At 54.5% G+C, this 19,226-nt stretch overlaps 2 protein-coding genes across 5 annotated transcripts in view; both read right to left on the reverse strand.

Annotated features, from left to right (window-relative positions):
* Positions 1-3,304: 3,304 nt before the first annotated feature.
* Positions 3,305-4,971, reverse strand: PPY (pancreatic polypeptide). Of its 2 annotated transcripts, none has more exons than XM_055258214.1 (4): positions 4,916-4,971; positions 3,959-4,149; positions 3,644-3,715; positions 3,305-3,453 (listed from the first exon to the last, which is right to left on the reverse strand). In XM_055258214.1, the coding sequence occupies exons 2-4, from the start codon at positions 4,147-4,149 to the stop codon at positions 3,429-3,431; spliced, it is 288 nt and encodes a 95-aa protein (XP_055114189.1). In that variant the 5' UTR covers positions 4,916-4,971; the 3' UTR covers positions 3,305-3,428. The 2 variants fall into 2 exon arrangements, with proteins under 2 accessions (XP_055114189.1, XP_055114188.1); XM_055258213.1 differs by lacking the exon at positions 4,916-4,971 and adding an exon at positions 4,682-4,769.
* An 8,539-nt stretch (positions 4,972-13,510) lies between these two features.
* PYY (peptide YY) overlaps positions 13,511-19,226 on the reverse strand; it is a 50,674-nt gene continuing 44,958 nt past the window's right edge. Inside the window, exons 4-8 of one of the 3 annotated variants that reach the window (XM_063629152.1) lie at positions 18,792-18,946; positions 14,668-14,793; positions 14,071-14,258; positions 13,889-13,963; positions 13,511-13,752 (exon numbers count right to left, since the gene is read on the reverse strand). In XM_063629152.1, the coding sequence (XP_063485222.1) occupies positions 13,728-13,752; positions 13,889-13,963; positions 14,071-14,258 (288 nt within the window). In that variant the 5' untranslated portion in view covers positions 14,668-14,793; positions 18,792-18,946 and the 3' untranslated portion in view covers positions 13,511-13,727. Of the gene's footprint in view, positions 13,753-13,882; positions 13,964-14,070; positions 14,259-14,667; positions 18,947-19,226 lie in introns of all 3 variants that reach the window. The other 2 variants (XM_055257846.2, XM_063629151.1) reach the window with 2 other exon arrangements.

The raw sequence follows: 19,226 nt of genomic DNA on the forward strand, positions 1-19,226 counted from the left end.
TTCTCCTGCCTCGGCCCCCAGAGTAGCTGGGATTACAGGCGCCCACCACCACGCGCGGCTAATTTTTATATTTTTAGTACAGACGGGGTTTCACCATGTTGGCCAGGCTGGTCTTGAACTCCTGACCTCAGGTGATCCGCCCTCCTCGCCTTCCCAAAGTGCTGGGATTACAGGCGTGAGCCACCGCGCCTCGATGCTCTGCCTGAATCACTGGGCATGTCCAGGTGTGCACCATTCCTCTGAGCACCAGGATGTCCCTTACGGCGTCCGTGCACTGTGAGTGTCCCAGAAATAGACACGTCCCTCGGTCTCAGCGCCCCTACACCCCAGCCTGCCCACCGCGCGGAACACCTGCAAGCTCCGGTCCCGGCGCCGCGCTGACCCCAGCCCCGGCATCACGTGACCGCCCGCGGCTGTCTGCCCCGCCCCCTCCAGACGCCTGCTCTGCGCTGCGCATTCGCTCTGGCAATAGCTGGCCTCGTGTCGCTGCTGCTGCAGCCCGAGGGCGCCCTGGGCGAGGAGCTGCAAGTGCAGCAGCCCAGGGCCTCCAGTTGGCTGAACTTAGGCTCCATCAAGAAGTACGTGGGGAAGCTCTTCAACAGCAGGTGGGCCGGCGGAGGGCGTGAGGAAGGGAGGGAGGGAAGGAGGAAAGCGGGGGGTGAGGGGGCCCGGGGGGCGACACGGACGCCCCCCCACGCACCCCCACGCAACTCGCGGCCCGAGCTGGGCTCGGGGAGCGGCCTCATGACTGCAAAGACTTGTTCCCAGCCCCAAGAAATCTAAAAACCGCAAGGAAACTGCGAATGCCACGAACACCTCCCCATCGAAAGCCACGAAACGCCCTCCGTGGACCACCACGAACCCCCAGTGGCTGAACACCTCGGAACCCCGACCACCGACCTCCTCCCGGGGCCCCAGGTAGGACAGCCTGGACGCTGGGCACCGAGCCGAGGGCCTCAGGGCCGGGGGCAGCTTGGGTGGTAGCCAGAGGAAGCTCCTGGGGGCCGGCATGCGGGGAGACACAGCACCCCTGTGGGGGGGCTTCTTTCTCCAGGCTGGGCCTTGGCCTCCAGACGCCTCTCTGCCCACCAACCCCTTTATATTGAGAGGGCCCTGGACCCCTCCTCATCCCCTCAATGAAAACAATAAAGACAAATTTCTGTTGCTTCAGTGACTTCTGTGGGCCTGGGGGCAGGGAGGGACCAGTCCATCGAAGGGGAAGGGGGACCCTGGAGTTTCTGCTGTGGGAGAAAAAGACCTCAGCTGTTGGGGGTCCTCCCCTGCCTCCCCTGGCAACCCATCCACCTTCCCCCACGCCACCCACACATGGCCTTGTGGGTCTGGCCCTCCACCCCGTGGTAGAGACACAGATACAGGTCCTGGAGAAGACACTTATTGCCCCTGTAGTCCTGCACAGACGGAACCAGTGTGGGGGGCTCTAATCCAGAGGGAGAGCAGAGGTGAGAGAAGAAACCTCAAAGGAGGGGCTTCAGCTAGACACACCCCAACTCCCACCTGGCTCAAGTTTCTACCAAACAGCCCAGCTTGGACTGTCAGAGTTGGCACAGGAACAAGAAGAGGTGCCTTTGCCCCTCAGCATGCAGAGTATAGGGGGCCGCCTTTGCCTTCTGGACTTCTAAGCCCTTCTTGGGTGAGCAGAGCAGGAGTAAGGGTGGAGCCTGGCCAGGGCCTGTCCCTGAGAAGCTGGGTGTGAGGGTGGCTCCCTCTTCTGGGGGCTCCTATGGCCGTCAGAGAGACCTGGTTGGTGAAGAGCCCCCTGCCCTGATCCTACCCTCACATCCAGGGTGCGAACTCCTGGCCCTAAGAAGTATCCACTCCTCTCCCCATTCACTGCCCATCCCCTTAAGCTGCCAGAGAAAATGCTGGGACTTCAGGCTCCCTCTCCCAGACTCAAACCGTTCTCTTACGAAACCATCTCTCTATCCAGACATCCCTTGGATTTAAGAATCAACCTGAGGCCGGGCACAGTGGTTCACACCTGTAATCCCAGCATTTTGGAAGGCCGAGGTGAGCAGATCGCTTAAGCCCAGGAGTTTGAGACCACGCTGGGCAACATAGCAAGACCCTGTCTCTAAAAAATAAAAAAATTTGCTGGGTGTGGTGGCATGTGCCTGTGGTTCCAGCTATTTGGGAGGCTGAGGCAGGAGGATCGCTTGAGCCCAGGAGGTCAAAGCTATGGTGAGCTGTGATCATGCCACTGTACTCCAGCCTGGGTGACAGAGCAAGACCTTCTCCAAAAACAAACAAAAAATCAATCTGAGCCAAGCAGCTGCATCCTCTAGAAGCTCTTTGCCTTTTAGGACCTGGTTCTACTTCCAGGTCATTTGCACACACCAGATGGAGTAGGACTTGAGGGGAAACACAATTATGGTGTCATTTCCATTTCCGTGCAAGGTGCTGAGCCCAGGAAAGTGGACCCCTCATCCTCCAAACCCATAACCCCATCCCTTCAGGCCAAGCATGTGCGGGAGGCAGGAGAAGCCTTTCTAGGAACTGGAAACATTCTAGTTCCCTCACTTCTCCCCTTTACCCACGCACATACACACGCATTCACGCGCGCACTGTCCCCACCTATTCAGGGTGCCTGAGAAGGGCCAGGAAAAGATGGGTTCTCTGGGAATCTGGGAAGTCCTCCCTGGGGCAGGATCCAGGTCCTTGTCCTCCCAGGGCTGGAGTATGCAGTCTACAGATTCGACTCATGGTGGCTGGAATTCTCAGCTAATCTAGCCTCCTCCTCCCCTTCCACAGCAGCTTGAATACCTCCTGTGCCCAGGACTTCACTACCTCTCAGGGCAGCCCATTCTCTCCAAATTTCTGGACGGCAGCTCAGGCCCTTGGATGCAGCCATGACTGCTGTAGCACCAGAATCGTTCTTCCAGGCTGGGCTGTGCCCCTGCCCCCATGCCAAGGACGCTTTAGTATAAATTTGGGTGATTCTGCTGCCTAGGCTGCAGTAAGGCACTGGTGAGGGGTGCACTTGGGGAAGGGTTGTCATCGGGCTGTGTTGGGAAGGTCTACTGGCGCTGAACTGGGAAGATTCAAGACTGCTGCTTCACGGATTTGCTGAAGGACCATGAAGGACCATCTGCTCAGAGGAGTCCCTGCCTTCCTCTGGCCACCACTTGTCCCTCTGTGGAGGGGAGAGGATGAGCTGAGTGACCTGATGACCCCTCCAACGTTCTGGATGATCCCTTTTTCCTCTGCCTTGTCCTCCCCTTTCTCTCCCATGCATTTGGTGCTTCCTGCTGCCCCCACCAGGTCCACAGAGACACAGGACAGGCTGTGGCTTTGACTTGCTTTATTGAGCCTGTGTGGGAGCAGGGAGCAAGCTTTGGCCAGAGCCAAGGGTGCGGAGGGGAGAACTGGGCTGGCACTGCTCATGGAGTCGTAGGAGACAGAAGGTGGCATTACAAGTCCAGCGGGCTGAGCTCCCTGTGAGGATAGGGCAGAACATGGCAGTGTAGGGGGTAGGCCTCGTGCCCTCGGGAAGCCTCAGGCTGGCCCTGGGCTCCTGTTCTCCCTCTTCCACCCCCCACTACACCTTTCCAAGCCCTGATTCAGTCCCACCACCCCCATTTCAGCCCCAAGGAGCTTGACAGACAGGGCAGGGAGTCAAACTCACCTGGGGACAGCAGCATGCGGGGACCCCCACTCTGAGAAGGCCAGCGTGTCGTCTTTGTGTCTTTTCCCATACCTGGGAGGGAAGAGGCAGCAGGGGCAAGCACTGTGCCCAGGTGCCAGCCCACCTGTTTCATATCTGCCTGTAGGCACCATCTTGCCCAGGGCACATTGGTCTAGGCCTGTTCAGCACAGATGCCCTGTTTTCCCAAGAGCAGGCCTGGAAGGGGCTGGGGCTGGGCATAGGGTGTGGCCAGGAATGTGGAGTGGGCCCAGGGTCCCAGGGGCTGGGATCTCTCTCCCCAACTGTGGCACACACCTAGGCCTGGTCAGCATGTTGATGTATCTACGGAGATCAGCTGCATACTGGGCCATCTGCTCTGGCGTGGCATTGTCCCCTGGGTACACTGGCTCCAGTGGGGCTCCCTGGGCACCCAGCAGTGGCTGTAGTAACAGAGCCACACAGGTGGACAGGAGCAGCAGGGAGAGGCAGAGGCGTGCGGCAGCCATCTGAGGAGCAAGCAGAGGGGAGGTGGAGAGCCCGGGTTGCAGATTTTCCCGTGCCCAGGAAGCTGGGCCCATCTACCCAGCCCCTTAGCCCATCATCCATTTCTCCAAGCCTGGGGACAAGGGGGCAGAGCAAAGGGCCACTCCAAGCTGACCACTCCATGTCCTAGACACTGCTCTGACGGCACGGACAGCCTGTCCTGTGAGCAGCCCAGCAAGCCAGGGCCTCACAGGTTAGAAAAGTATAGCAGAGAAAATGGGGACATGAGTCCTGGAGACACGGGACTCATGACATCCAGGGCCTCATGGCTCCGAGGAGGCAGCAGCTAGTGGGAATAAGGGCATGCCAGGTCACCCACAGGGTGGGGGGCACAGAATGAACTCGGGAAGCCAAGGACAGAAATCCATGGCCTTGTGGGTCTGGCGCTCCACCCTGCGATAGAGACACAGATACGGGTCCTGGAGAAGACGCTATTGTCCACGTCGTCCTACACAGACCGGCAAAGGCACGCACACAGGGACCCCAGTCACTCACAAGGTCACAGTCACACATTCCAGTTCACAGCCATGCACACAAGTGTGCACACACATGTGCAGTCAGCAGACAGCTCTTCTAGCGTGACAGGTCTGTCCAGATGCAGAAGGCAAGACCCAAGCAGGACCTTAGGCCTCCCAAGGCCCCTGGCCCTGCAAAGCACCAACTCCTCTCCATCCCAGGCCCCAGCCTGGGGGAGGCCCCCAGAGCCCCAGGCAGGCTGAGCCCACTTACCTGGAGTCCAGAGTAAACGGGCACTAGACCAAGCAAGCACCTGCCTCAGGCCGGATGGGCCTCTGCCCTCGGCTGGGCCGCTTTATAGTCCTCAGCCCCCCAGAGTCCCCGCCTCCTGTCAGCCTCTCTCGCTCCGAAGCCCTCGCCCCTCCTCTCACTGTCTCCTGATACTGGCAACGCCAGTACTGAGGCCAGAGACGGGAGGGGGACAGGGCAGTCCTGTGGGTGCCAGACCAGCAGCATAACAGATAAAACTGGACCACAGTAAAAGTCTCCTGTGGGCCCCCATCACTGACATCCCTTCCCTTTGGGCACCAGAGCAGGCTTGGTTCAAGAAAGATGGGGTTCTAGGACTTGAGAGTGACTGAAAGGTTTTGGTCACAGGCCTTGGAACTAGCTCTCCTGCCTCCCAAAGATCAACCCAAATCATCCAATGGATTCTCTTGGGGCAGAAGATTGAGGCTGCAGCTGGAAGATTGAGACTACAGCCAGAGCCTCCAGACTGAAGAATGGAAAGTCAGGCCATCCTCTGCAGCTTGCAACTAGAACAAGGTGGGAAGAGGGAAGGGACCTCAGGTCCTCAGGCAAGGTGGAAAGGAGTGGGGTGCCAGGCTTGGAGAAACCCATTTGGTGGGTGCATAGGATGCAGAATGAGAACTCATGTGCCTGGGTTCAGGGGAAAGGTTGAGGGGGTGCCAGTTTCCAGTAGTCACTTCCCTCCCCATCTCAGAGCCCCCATTCCAGGGAAGTGCCAAAAACCAGCTTCATTTGTAAAGCCTCACATTTTCCAAAGTGCTGCCAGCTCAGTCACCTCACTAAATCCCCACAACAACCCATTTTACAGATTCAGGTTCTGAAATCTGCTCAGATATCAAATCACTGGCCCCAAACCACACAGCCAGTCAGTGGACAATCCAGGGTTTGAAACAAAATCTAACTCCAAAATTTAACTCCAAACCTGGACTATTTTTTTTTTCCCAAGTGGGGCTGTCAAAGTATTGGTATAATTTCCCACTTTTTGGCTGAGAAGCCTGAGGCTCACACAGGTAAAGACGCTGGCTCAAGATCTCATAGCTACCGAGGTTCCGAATTCTAGCTTAGATTCTCAACCCCACTAATCCATCCCCACCAGAATCCGCGGAGTCTCCCCTGCCCAGCATCTCTTCCCAACCCCCAGCCTCCCTCCCCAGCTTAGGCCAAGGAATGGTAACTGGCTGTGTCTGAATGACATGGTGACACCGAGTATGGAGCTAAGGACTTATGACTGCTGACGTTCTGCTGTCCCAGATCAATATACCAAGAAGTTGGGGTTGGGGGGGACTGTTGGGGAAAAGGGGACTGGAGGTGAAACTCCAGGGATCTGGCAGCGTGGACTTAGAGTCAGACAGACCTGGGTCCAAATCCTGGCTCTGCCATTGGCTGGCTGTGTGAGGCTGGGAAAGTAATTTCTTTTTTTTTTTTTTTTTTTTTTTGAGACGGAGTCTCGCTCTGTCGCCCAGGCTGGAGTGCAGTGGCGCAATCTCGGCTCACTGCAAGCTCCGCCTCCTGGGTTCACGCCATTCTCCTGCCTCAGCCTCTCCGAGTAGCTGGGACTACAGGCGCCCGCCACCACGCCCGGCTAATTTTTTGTATTTTTAGTAGAGACGGGGTTTCACCGTGGTCTCGATCTCCTGACCTCGCGATCCGCCCGCCTCGGCCTCCCAAAGTGCTGGGATTACAAGCGTGAGCCACCGCGCCCGGCTGGAAAGTAATTTCTTTAGCCTCTCTGAGCTTCACTTTTCCTCTCTGTAAAATGGGCTCATCACGCGCATCTCAAGATAGGGAGAATAAAGGAAGGCTCAGCAAACATCAGTGTTCTGCCTTGACCCTCTCAATTTTGATTTTTGTTAACAAGAAGAGCAATAATGCTTCGCCAGACAACTTACATTCCACAAGGCAAATATGAAAGTCGTTCTATCTCAGCAAGCCCGGGCCTTTCTCGGAACTGAGGCTTTCCACTTGCAAAACAAGGATGTGAACTGGTGGCTGGTCTCAGCCTGACCTTGGATTTGGCGGGTAGAGGTTGCAGCTCGCCGCCAGAGGGCGCCAGGCTCTAACCCTAGTTAAAAGGATCTGAGCTCCCACAGGACCATGGCCTTGGAGGGACCTGTTCTGGCTGCTACTCATGTGGGGACCCAGCCCCACCCGACAGACAGCGGATCTAGGGATTGACTCAGATGCCAGGGCCACTTATAGTTCTATCCTGTCGCAGAGGTAAACCTACGTGCCTAAGAAATGACAAGTACTCCACAAATGTCAACCAAACTGTAGCTTTCATTTTTCTCCTTTGCAAACAACAGATTCCTCTTCTGGGTCCTTTCAGGGATGTGGTGACAATCTAGGAGGAGTGGTAGTAGATGTGCTTTCTACACTGCATGGCCATGTGTATTAGTTCGTTTTCATACTGCTTTGAAAAGAACTGCCCGAGGCCAGGCGCAGTGGCTCACACCTGTAATCCCAGCACTTTAGGAGGCTGAGGTGGGCAGATCACCTGAGGTCAGGAGTTCAAGACCAGCCTGGCCAACATGGTGAAACCCCATCACTACTAAAAATACAAAAATTAGCCAGGCATGGTGGTGCATGCCTGCAATCCCAGCTACTTGGGAGGCTGAGGCAGGAGAATCACTTGAACAGGAGAGATGGAGGTTGCAGTGAACCGAGATCACGCCACTACACTCCAGCCTGGGCAACAGAGTGAGACTCCGTCTCAAAAAACACACAAAAAACAAAAAGGACTACCTGAGACTGGGTAATTTATAAAGGAAAGAGGTTTAATTGACTCACAGTTCAGCATGGCTGGGGAGGCCTCAGGAAACTTACAATCATGGCAGAAGGCGTAGGGGAAGCAAGGCACCTTTCTCACAAGGCAGCAGGAAGGAGAAGTGTTGATCAAAGGAGAGAAGAGCAACTTACAAAATCATCAGCTCTCGTGACAACTCACTCACTATCACGAGAACAGCATGGGGAAAACTTCCTCCATGATTCAATGACCTCCACCTGGTCTCTCCCTTGACACATGAGGACTATGGGGATTACAATTCAAGATGAGATTTGGTGGGGATGCAAAGCCTAACTACATCACTATGTCTAGAACACAGCAATGGTTCTCACTCATCTTCATGTGTTCCTGTCAGAGGCATTTGAACCAGAGTGACTCCATCTTGAACAGGGGATGGGTAAAATGCGGCTGCGACCTGCTGGGCGCATTCCCAGGAGGTTAGGCATTTTTAGTCACAGGACCATATAGGAGGCCGGCACAAGATACAGGTCACAAGACTCTGCTGATAGAATGAGGTAAAGAAGCTGGTAAGAACACGCAAAAACCAAGAGGGTGATGAAAGTGACCGCTGATTGCCCTCACTGATTTTTCTTTTTTTCTTTTTCAGCAGAGATGGCGTTCCACCATGTTGGTGAGGCTGGTCTCAAACTCCTGACGTCAAATGATCTGCCCCCATCAGCCTCCCAAAGTGCTGGGATTATAGGCGTGAGCCACCGCACCTGGCCTCGCTGATCATTATACACTAATTATAATGCATTAGCATGCTAAGAGATGCTCCCACCAACGTCAGACAGTTTACAAATGCCATGGCAACATCTGGAATTTACCCTCCATGGTCTAAAAGGAGGCGGAACCTTCAGTTCTGGGAAATCCCCATCCCTTTTCTGGAAAACTCATGAATAATCCACCCCTTGTTTATTAGTATATGATCAAGACATAACCATAAAAATAGCCAAACAGCAGCCCTGGGGGCTGCTCTGCCTATGGAGTAGCCATAGGCTTTTATTGATTGATTGATTTTGTAGAGATGGAGGCTCACTTTTTTGCCCAAGCTCAAACGATCCTCCTGACTTGGCCTCCCAAAATGCTGGGATTACAGGCATGAGCCGCCACCCCTGGCCCTTGTTTCCTTACTTATCTAATAAACTTACTTTCACTCTACTCTGTGGAATCACCCTGAATTCTTTCTTGCGTGAGCCCCAAGAACCCTCTTTTGGGGTCTGGGTCAGGACCTCTTTACAGTAATATTCCCATAGTGCTTGCCACAGAGCCCTGCTTAAAGAAAGCACCGATTCCTGGCCTGCAGACCCACTAAATGAAGATGATAGTGGTACCTCTTCCCCTGCCAACACCATGCCCGCTGGCACAAGGCGGATGGCCACTGGCAGTGATGGGGATGGAGTAAGTGCTATGAGACTAGGAGAGGAACACCCCAGAAACATCTGAGGTCACAGAGTGAATGAAGGCAGGTAAAGGAGCAAAGGGAATGGGAGCCCCCACATACATGACCCCAGGGCAGCAGCTTGGCACGCACCGAGTCCTCCATCACACACACTCCCCCGCCCCACCCCCTCATCCTGGCTGTCTAACTGCAATCCCTGCTGCCTTCAGTTAATCAACCAATGAGTGGTCATTCATCGCACATCTGTTCTGGGCCTCATGGGGGCAGTGGGAGGTGATGAAGAAGCAAGGGTTCTACAAAGAGGTCAAAGCTGCATGAGGAGCCAGGGAATGGCTTGCTTTTTTTTTTTTTTTTTTTTTAGACGGGCTCTCACTCTGTCACCCAGGCTGGAGTGCAGAGTCATGATCATTGCTCACTACAGCGATGTCTCCTGGGCTCAAGGGATCCTCCCATCTCAGCTTCCCAAGTAGCTGGGACCACAAGTGCGTGCCACCATGGCCTGCTATTTTTTTTTTTTTTTTTTTTGGAGAGATAGGCTCAAGTATCTACCCACCTTATAGCTGTGAGCCATTGCACCTGGCCAGAATGGCTTTTTTTGAAAGTGAGGACACGAAAGTTCAGAAAGGGGAAGAAACTGGCTGTGGCCCTGCAGCAAGCTGGCAGCCATCCCTCACCTAGCCCTGAGCTTCAGAACCTTACTCACAGATCATCTTACACATGCCTCTTTGTTACCTTGTGAGGGAGGCAGAAATTACTCCTCGCCCTTATCAGATGAGAAAACCGAGGCCCAGTGAGGTAGCTGAGGCCGTCTAAGGTCACATGGGAGTCAGGAAGGGTCAAGACTAAACCCAGGTCCACATGGTTCCAGCCTGGCTTCATCCCTGTTTGCAGACCCCCCCAATCCCAACCCACCACTGGACAGAGCCTGGCCCAGCTCTTAGGCCAATGTCTTATTCCAAAATTAAATGGCAGCAGCAGAGGAAGGGATAGATTGGGGGGTAACTGCCCCCAGATGCCAGGACCTATGCCCTGGAGAAACCCTTGGGCTGGGGATAGCTGTGACATGCACACACATACCTTGAGCCCCTTGTCTCACCCACTCTGAGCCAACTCAGGACCCGGTGGGGGCTCACTCCACTAATTTGGAGGCTGGGCTCTGCCTCCACTTCTCTCTGCCCTGGGAACTCCATCTGCCTCCAGGGCCTCCTGAAAACACGCAGGGAGAGTTCAATATTTCTCTCTTCCTGTCTCCAGTGTCTGCAACAGCAAATCCTATCATTGCTGCTCCAAATTTTTCTCAAAGAGGAAAGCTTCTTTCTTACTGAAATAGAAACTAAACCAAGCTACATAATACAGTTTGAGAACAGCCTGGCCAACATGATGAAACCCCATCTCTACTGAAAATACAAAAAATTAGCCAGGCATTGTAGTAGGTGCCCGTAATCCCAGCTACTCAGGAGACTGAGGCAGGAGAATTGCTTGAACCTGGAAGGCAGATGTTGCAGTGAGCTGAGATGGCACCATTGCACTCCAGCCTGGGTGACAAAGCAAGACTCCGTCTCAAAAAAAAAAACAAAACAAAACAGTGTTGGGGAGGTAAACAGGGAGGGCAGGGCAGGAAGATTCCTGGAGGAAATGAGGCCTAAAGTGGCCTTGAAGGCTGGGGGCAGGGGGAAATGCTATTTCATAGAAGCAGGGCTCTGTGGCAGTGGGGCTGAGCACTTTAGGGGCACACACTGAGAAATTGCAGGAAATGCCACCACAGGAGGAAGGGGTGTTACGAAAAGCCTGAGTTTCTGGCAGAGAGTTTAGATTTCACGTTTAGTAGAAACAGAACTGCTTCAGGGTGAGATATCTTACCTCTGTCCTTCACTCTATGGCCTTCTGAAAGCCTCTCTCCCTGTCCGCCTTGGGATTCCCATTGCTTCAATGAAGAGATAGGCCCAAATGATTTCTAGATGACATTCAAAGGACATCATGTTCCTAGCAGATAATGTCAGGTGCCCAAATATCCACATTCTCCTTTCGTCATCAAAGACCTTGAGATGGTACATATGTAGGTTAGTTATATAACAAAAAGATAATCTGGCTGGGAGCGGTGGCTCACACCTGTAATCCCAGCACTTTGGGCGGCCGAAGCGGGTGGATCACCTGAGGTCAAAAGTTCAAGACCAGCCAGCCCAACATGGTGAAACCCTGTCTCTACTAAAAATACAAAATTAGCTGGGCCATGGTGGTGTGCGCCTGTAATCCAACCTCCTCGGGAGGCCGAGGCAGGAGAATCACTTGAACCTAGGAGGGGGAGGTTGCAGTAAGCCGAGATCATGCCATTACACTCCAGCCTGGGCAACAAGAGCAAAACTCTGTCTCAAAAAAAAAAAAGATAATCCATTTATAAATTTAAAAATATTTTAAAAACAAAGAGCTTGAGATGGGCACACAGCCACTCAGCTAAAGACATCTCATAGGTTGTCTTTGCAGCTAAGTGGGGCCATGAGACTAGGCTTTAGCCAATGGACTGAGAGTTAAAGTGATTTTTGCCATTCCGTTTTTAGGAATGGATGTGCCTGTCTATGGCAGATTATATTTTTCAAAGATGACACAAAAATATCTCCTATCTCATGTGTGATTCTACAGTGGGGTCTGTGTCCCCTCTTCTTGAATGTGAGTGCACTTGTGACTGCTTTGACCAACAGAATATGGGATATGATGCCATATCTTCTGAGGCCGAGTCACAAAAATGATTGTCATGACTTAAATTGTGTCCCCGCTGAAATTCATATGTTGAAGTCCTAACTCCCAGTACTTCAGAATGTGACCTTATTTAGAAATGGGGTCATTGCAGATGTAATTAGTTAAGATGAGGTTGCCAGGCACAGTGGCTCACGCCTGAAATCCCAGCACTTTGGGAGGCCAAGGCAGGTGGATCACAAGGTCAGGAGTTTGAGACCACCCTGGCCAACATAGTGAAACCCCATCTCTACTAAAAATACAAAAATTAGCCGGGTGTGGTGGCGAGCACCTGTAGTCCCAGCTATTCCGGAGGCTGAGGCAGGAGAATCACTTGGACCCAGGAGGTGGAGGTTGCAGTGAATCGAGATCGCACCACTGCACTCCAGCCTGAGCGACAAAAGCAAAAACTCCATCTCTAAAACAAAAAACAAAAACAAAACAAAACAAAAAAAACCCTGATCCGCTGCAAGGATGCCCCCAGCCTTCCTGTCGTTTTTCCTCTCTCTGGGTCACAGGCTTTGACCTCAACCTGATTTCCCCCCTCATCTCCTCGCGCCCTGCTTCAGATTTGGGCAGGTCTTGCTGAACTGGAGTCCCAGAAGAGAGCCCACAGATACAGGAGGCTGTGTCCCAAGAAGGAGACATAGGCCCTTCCTTCTTGAGGCCCCAGGAGGGAGACAGGACACAGAGATGTAGACAGAACTCTCAGTGAACAGAGCAGAGGCCCTGAGAGCTGGGCAGCCAGAGAGGGCAGGAAGAGTGCAATTGGGCAATCAAGGCAAGCTTCTTGGAGGAAAGGGGCAGGGAAGGGTGGATGTCAGGGGAGATCAGTCTGCAGGCAGGCTCTGGAATAGGTGCAGAGTGGTGAGGGATTCGAGTTGGATTCCAATTTAAACATCCACAGAGCCTTTAGGCTTCAGTAGCTAGTCCAAGCGAGGGGGGTACATGGAGGGTGTCCCTGTGGCATTGTCACTAAGAAAGAACAGTTCGTGACTTATCCACTGAGTGTGAATTCAGCAAGATGGGGAAGGGCGGTTTCTTGGGGATAGGGCAGCCTCCACACTCCCATTGCTCCTCTACTCAGGGAAAGGGGGACGGTAGAAATGGCCTGTCTCTCCGGCCAGCACACATACAGTCATCTCACCCCCACATGGCTCTTCCTCCACAGCCCCATTTTGGATTACACTTCACCTCCAGCCACTCCAGCCCTGGGCGCTAGTAATGCAGCTCCTGGGGAAACGCCCCCGGGTGTTGGTGCCCGACTCGTCCCCCAGCCGTCTTTGGCTTCACGGGGTGGGGGAGGGACAGCCCTGACCCCATCTGCTCTCCTAGACTGCCTAGCAGGCTCCTGTCGCCCTCCCCGCCCCATCTCCTAGAGCTCCATCCGCCCCTGCCCCCACTCGACCAGAGTTCCTTCCACAGCAGTTCCTTGTCTGGGCGCTGTCCAGCTCCAGGCTGGGTGGTCGAGTCTTCCCTGGGCTCCGAGCAGAGGGAACCCCGCAGCCCGCCCCAGCCTTGTCCTGAGGCGCCTCTGTCCAAGTCGGTTTTCTCTTCCCTGGCCCCCACGCCTCCACCCTCCACCTCCACGGGACGCCACCTCCACGAAGGAGAAAGAAAAGGAAATACAAAGGGACACATTCCGTTTCTGTGGAATTTGCCTTTATTTTGGGACCAGGGAAGGACCACACACAGCCCTCCAGCCCAGGGGGCGGGGGCACCGAGACGCAAGCGGAGGGCCGCACCCGAGCCCTGCCCAGACGCCGCCGTCGGGAGGCGGAATCTGGGTTTCTGGGGTCTGGAGTGCGTATGCAAATGACGTGGGCGTGGTTGGCAGATGTCCCAGGAGGCCTCAGGGGTCCTCACCACAGGTCTGGGCCCTCCGACCTGCGGAAGCGAAGGGGAAGAAATTGGATCTGGGGAGGCGAGCCTGGGAGACGCCGTTAAGTGATGTTGCCAGGGTGGGGCCAGGCCGCGCTCTCGGAGGCAGCATGTGTGGTGACGGGGGCGCTTTTACCGCGACCTGACGGGGCGGTCCTCGCCGTCGGGGAAGAACGTTTTGGCAAGAAGCGTGTCCGGGCCGTCTCTTTTCCCATACCTGGGGGCGGGGACGGGAAGAGCGTGGTCAGATCTGGCCACGCCCCCAGGTGGAGCGGGGACCGCAGGATGACAGCCCCAAGGGTCCCGCTCCGCTCCTGCGCTCACCGCTGCCGGGTGATCAGGTTGAGGTAGTGGCGCAGGGAGGCGTAGTAGCGGCTCAGCTCCTCCGGGGAGGCGTCTTCGCCGGGAGCCTCGGGTTTGATGGGATAGGCGTCGACCAACGCGCCCAGGCAGACGAGCAGGGCCAGAAGCACTGTGGCCAAGGCGGGCCACGGCCTGCGCACGAACACCATCTGGGAAGGCGACATTGGGACGTGGGTCATTCCAAGCCTCGACCCTCCACGGCGGGAGGCTGCGGCTGCCGTCGGGGCCGCGCTCCGACGCTCTCCCTGGGGCTGGTACTGGACCAAGGCTCAGCCACCGGGCTTGCCGTGTGTTCTCGGGCACTGCACCGACTCCTGACTCAGTTTCCTCATCTGTCAGAGGGGCATAAGCCCTGCCTGCCTCCCCACCCCCACCCCCGCTGCTGCCCAGAGAGTTGCTGGCAACAGGACCCCCGGGCATCCTTCCCACCTCCGATGGCCCCCTCCAATCCAGTTTCCTACCACTCACCCCCAACTTCCACCATCCCAGCCTCAGTTTCCCCACAAAACAGCCTGGGTTTCCCGGTAGCAGACCATGCTTGAGCCCCCAGCCACTCACAGCAATAGCTTGTGAAGCAGATGAGCAGGAGGTGGAAGGCGAGGGAAGTCCCAAGGGCTGCACTGCGGCAGGTCAAGCTGAGGCCTCCTCTGCTCAGCGCTTTCCTTGTGGGGCTTATATCCCCGCCTGGAAAGGGAGGGGGAGTCCCAGGGGGAGGGGGAGCCAGCAGGGGGTGGGCCCTTCTTCCTCCCTCCTTCCACCCTGGCCAGATCGCTGAGCTTATACCCAGCCAGTGCGTGGTGTCTCCACCTCGCAGCAGCTGAGGGGGCAGCTCCCATGCTCAGATTCGGGGTCTCACTGGACGGGGTACCCAGTCTGAACCCCATGTTCACCCCACAGCTGCCCAGTGGCAGGTCTAGCCTCCTGAGGAAGTGAAGCGGTTGGATCTAGACTCCTGGGGCAGCCCCTAGGACCAGGGTTGAGATTCTATCTTCCCTAGCCTGTCCGTGGGTGGGAGTTGGGGGTGGGAGGGTGGACACATTCCCTCCAGTCCGTGGGATCTGTGACCACTCTTTCCAAAAGACAACCCTTTTCAGCCTCTGCTCAGTAATACCTTGGAGAAGGGCTGAGGAATGACAGGACCTCTTGGGGAAAGTCTTTCTCCTGGAGGCAGGGTGGGAGCACCTGACCTTGGCTCCTGACCTGCAGTTTATGGTGTCTTGGGGGAGAGGCCTCTCTGAATGCTCCATTATGTCCTCTCTCTATTAAAGAGTTGGAAAAGAGGCAGGAGGAGGCAGAAACCAATCCCCCCACCAGAAGCAGCTGAGTCGGCCACCTGTGTATCCAGACTGGCACACACAGACCCCACTCCAGCCATGTGTGGCATACAGCCCCCTCCCAAGGCAGAGTGTCTCCACCCCATGCAGGTGTCATTCAGGGCACTGGTGTCTTCTGGGCCTGAGTGATGCCAAGGCTTCCCAGGCACATGCCACTGTCCCCAGCCCACGGCAGTCTCCACTGGGCTCTAAGCCCAGATCCTTTGAAGGAAAGGACTCGTGTTTATTAAGCACCTACTGTGCACCAGGTAGTGCATAATTTCAGGCATCACAAGACGATGAGCTGAGTTTATCTCCATTTTCCAGATGAGCAAACTGAAGCCCTGGGAGGTGATGGAGCAGCCAGGCTACCCACGATTCAAACACGAAAAGCAGGGTGAGGTAGACCCCAGGAAGAGGACCTCTCAATTGTGAGGGGCAGAAAGGCTCAGCACCTGCAGTAGCCATTGGGGCGCCACAGGCAGGCCTAGGAGCAGGGACCCGAAGACTAAGTCTGGGGTCCACACCCACTCTGAGAGGCCGAGTAGGGGAAGGGCCTTCAGACTGCCAACCCCCTCAAACCCACCTGCCCAGGAGGGGAAAGGGCTGTGGGAAGGTCTCCCCATAAAGCCCTTCCAGCTTCCTCTCCCTGGCCTGGCCAGACCTCCAGTACTTCCAGATGTCCCATCAGCCCATAGGGACCGACAGGGCCAACTTGTCCAGGCCCTTGGTTCTGAGCCAGCCCCTCCAGCCCCAGGACAGATGGCTGTGGGTGCTATTTTTAGAGCTCTCCTGAGATGGGGAGTTCAGGGCTCTCTGTCACCATTTTATGGGTTCAATCAGCTGCATTCTCCGGAAATGGCTCCTTATCAGCCAGTCAGGCCCCATGGGACTCCACATCCCAGGAAACACCAGGGTGCCCTGCTGAGCATGGGGGTGGAAGAGGACACCAGGACAAGGGGACATAGATCCTGCCCTTGGAGGGAGGAGAAAAATCATTCTTCTTAGGGAGCCCTCATCCAGGGGGCAAGACACACCCCTGTCCTTCAAGAACCCCAGTCTCAAAGGAGAGACATGGCCATGTCATAGGGGAGCCCCAGTCTGAGCGGTTCCCAGAACAGATACAGAGAGACAGAGACAGGCTTTGTCCTGTTTGGAGGGGAGACAGCGGAAATCAAAGAATTCCATTCCTCGATGGAAAGACAAAAGACAGTTGCTCACCCTAGGATGGAGGGGGCAGTGGGGGCTGGTTAGGACATCTGTGATCCCAGGGATCAGAGCCTAGAGAAGGACCCTGCAGGCTAACGGGGGCAAGGATACCAGAGGGTAGGGGGCTATTTGCTCTTCTGACCCTGCGGCTGCACTAACCATGGTGCTGGTAGGGGGTTTCTAGTGCACCGATTCCGGACAGAGATGAAGGAACCTGTGAGATGGCCACAGGGAATCTGACATCCCTGGAACCCTGTCATGTCTTGGGGAGTGTGGGGTCCAAGGACGGATAGAAGAGAGGAGTGACACTGTAGAAGCTAGAGGGCATGGGTTGGCCTGAATTCGGGCTACAACCTCTGAAGAAGTCACTTCCTCATTTATAGCCAAAGTAAATGGGCCCCTAGGTGGTCTCAGCGTGGACCAGGAGCCAGCCGCACATCCCCACAAACCCTCTCTATCCATCATACCCCTACCCTCCAATTTCACTCCCCAATTGCGGGGCAAGCTGATTGGTTCATTGATCACCACCTCCTCATGGAAAAGCTTATTAACTTGTCGATTAGCGGGGAAGCTGTCTCAGCCCTCGATCAATGGGCTCAGCCACCCCCCCATACACACACCCACACCCATCACTGCTGCATGACTCAGAGGCCATGAGACATGTCTAGGGTGTAAAGGGGGAAACTTCAGAAACAATTGTTTTTGTGGAAGTGAGACCAGGACCTTCCTCCAGTTTGTCCTTGAAGGGTAGGGGACAGAATCAAAGGGGAGGGGACAGAATCAAAGGGCTCCTTTGGTCCCCATTCTGAGAGCACCTGTCAGGGCCACCCCAAGTCAGGGAGACCATGGACCTGGACCCCAGCCAACAATTTTCCTTGTCCAGTGGGCTCAAGGGCCACTCATCAAGATGGTGTGGCCTCTGCCATTCATCTCCAGAGGCTTAGAATTCTGTACCCCATCACCCACCTGCCTATACCCACTCCCCACACACAAGGCCTCTCTTTGATCACCATGCACTGTGCAGCACTGCTCCACTGCTTTCCATCCTCAGGCATTTCCTCATGCCCAGGGTCCTACAGACAGCAGGTTGTCATACAGCAAGTGTAATTCAGGCCAGGCGTGGTGGCTCATGCCTGTAATCCCAGCACTTTGGGAGGCAGAGGTGAGTGGATCACGAGGTCAGGAGTTCAAGACCAGCCTGGCCAACATGGTGAAACCCCATCTGTACTACAAATACAAAAATTAGCCAGGCGTTGTGGCGCGCGCCTGTCATCCCAGCTACTCTGGAGGCTGAAGCAGGAGAATTGCTTGAATCCCGGAAGCAGAGGTTGCAGTGAGCCAAGATTGCGCCACTGCACTCCAGCCTGGGTGACAGAGTGAAACTGTCTCAAAAAAAAAAAAAGAGTAATTCAATCCTCATTCAACAAGCACTTATTAAGTCCCTGCTGTGTGCCAGGCACTGATCTAGGCACTGGGATAGAGCAGTGAACAAATAAGCAAAATCCTTCCCCTTATAGAGCTCACATTCTAGTGACAGGAAATGGAAAATAAATAAATAAGCATGGAGGCTGGGTGTGTTGGCTCACGCCTGTAATCCCAGCACTATGAGAGGCCGAGGCAGGTGGATCATCTGAGGCCAGGAGTTCAAGACCAGCCTGGTCAACATGGTGAAACCCCGTCTCTACTAAAACTACAAAAATTAGCCAAGCGTGGTGGCGGGCGCCTGTAATCCCAGCTACTCAGGAGGCTGAGGCATGAGAATCACTTGAATCCAGGAGGCGGAGGTTGCAGTGAGCCAAGATGGTGCCACTGCACTCCAGCCTTGGTGACAGAGTGAGAATCTGTCTCAAATAAATGAATAAATACATAAATAAATAAATAAGCATGGAATATGCCTGATAAGTGCTATAGAGAAAAATCAGAGCCAGGTGTAGTGGCTCATGTCTGTAATGCCAGTGCGCTGGGAGACCACGCTGGAGGATCACTGGAGCCCAGGAAGGAAGTGAGGAGGCAAACCATGAAGCCACCTTGGGAAGAGCGGGGGGTGGGTTTAGGAAACAGTGATGCCAAGAAGTAAGGGATTTTCACTTTTTATGATTGGAGCGCTCCTAGGGGCCCTCCCTCTTACCCGAAGCTTCTGCAAAACACAGTAACAGATACCTGTGGTATGGTGCACACCCGAGGCTCGGGCTTCGCTCTAGAACAGAGGTAGGCAAACTCCGTAAAGGACCAGATAGTAAATATTTCAGGCTTTGTGGTCCACACAGTTTCTGTTGACACCCTTAGGTTCATCCACTGTAGCTTGAAAGCAGCCACTGAATACACCAAAAAAAAAAGAATGGGCATGGTAGTGCTTCAGTAAATCTTTACTTACAGACATTAAAGTTTGAATTTTATATAATTTTCATGTCATAAAATTTTTTTAGTTTATTTCAACTGCTTACAGATTCAACCACTTTAAAAGCCATTCTTTTTATTATTATTGAGCTCAAGGGATCCTTGGGCCTCAGCCACCCAAAATGCTGAGATTATAGGTGTGAGTCACTGTGCCTGGCCTAAAAGGCATTTTTTTTTTTTTTTTTTGAGACAGAGTCT

Source organism: Symphalangus syndactylus, chromosome 20 (assembly GCF_028878055.3).
Source record: "Symphalangus syndactylus isolate Jambi chromosome 20, NHGRI_mSymSyn1-v2.1_pri, whole genome shotgun sequence".
NCBI lineage: Eukaryota > Metazoa > Chordata > Mammalia > Primates > Hylobatidae > Symphalangus > Symphalangus syndactylus.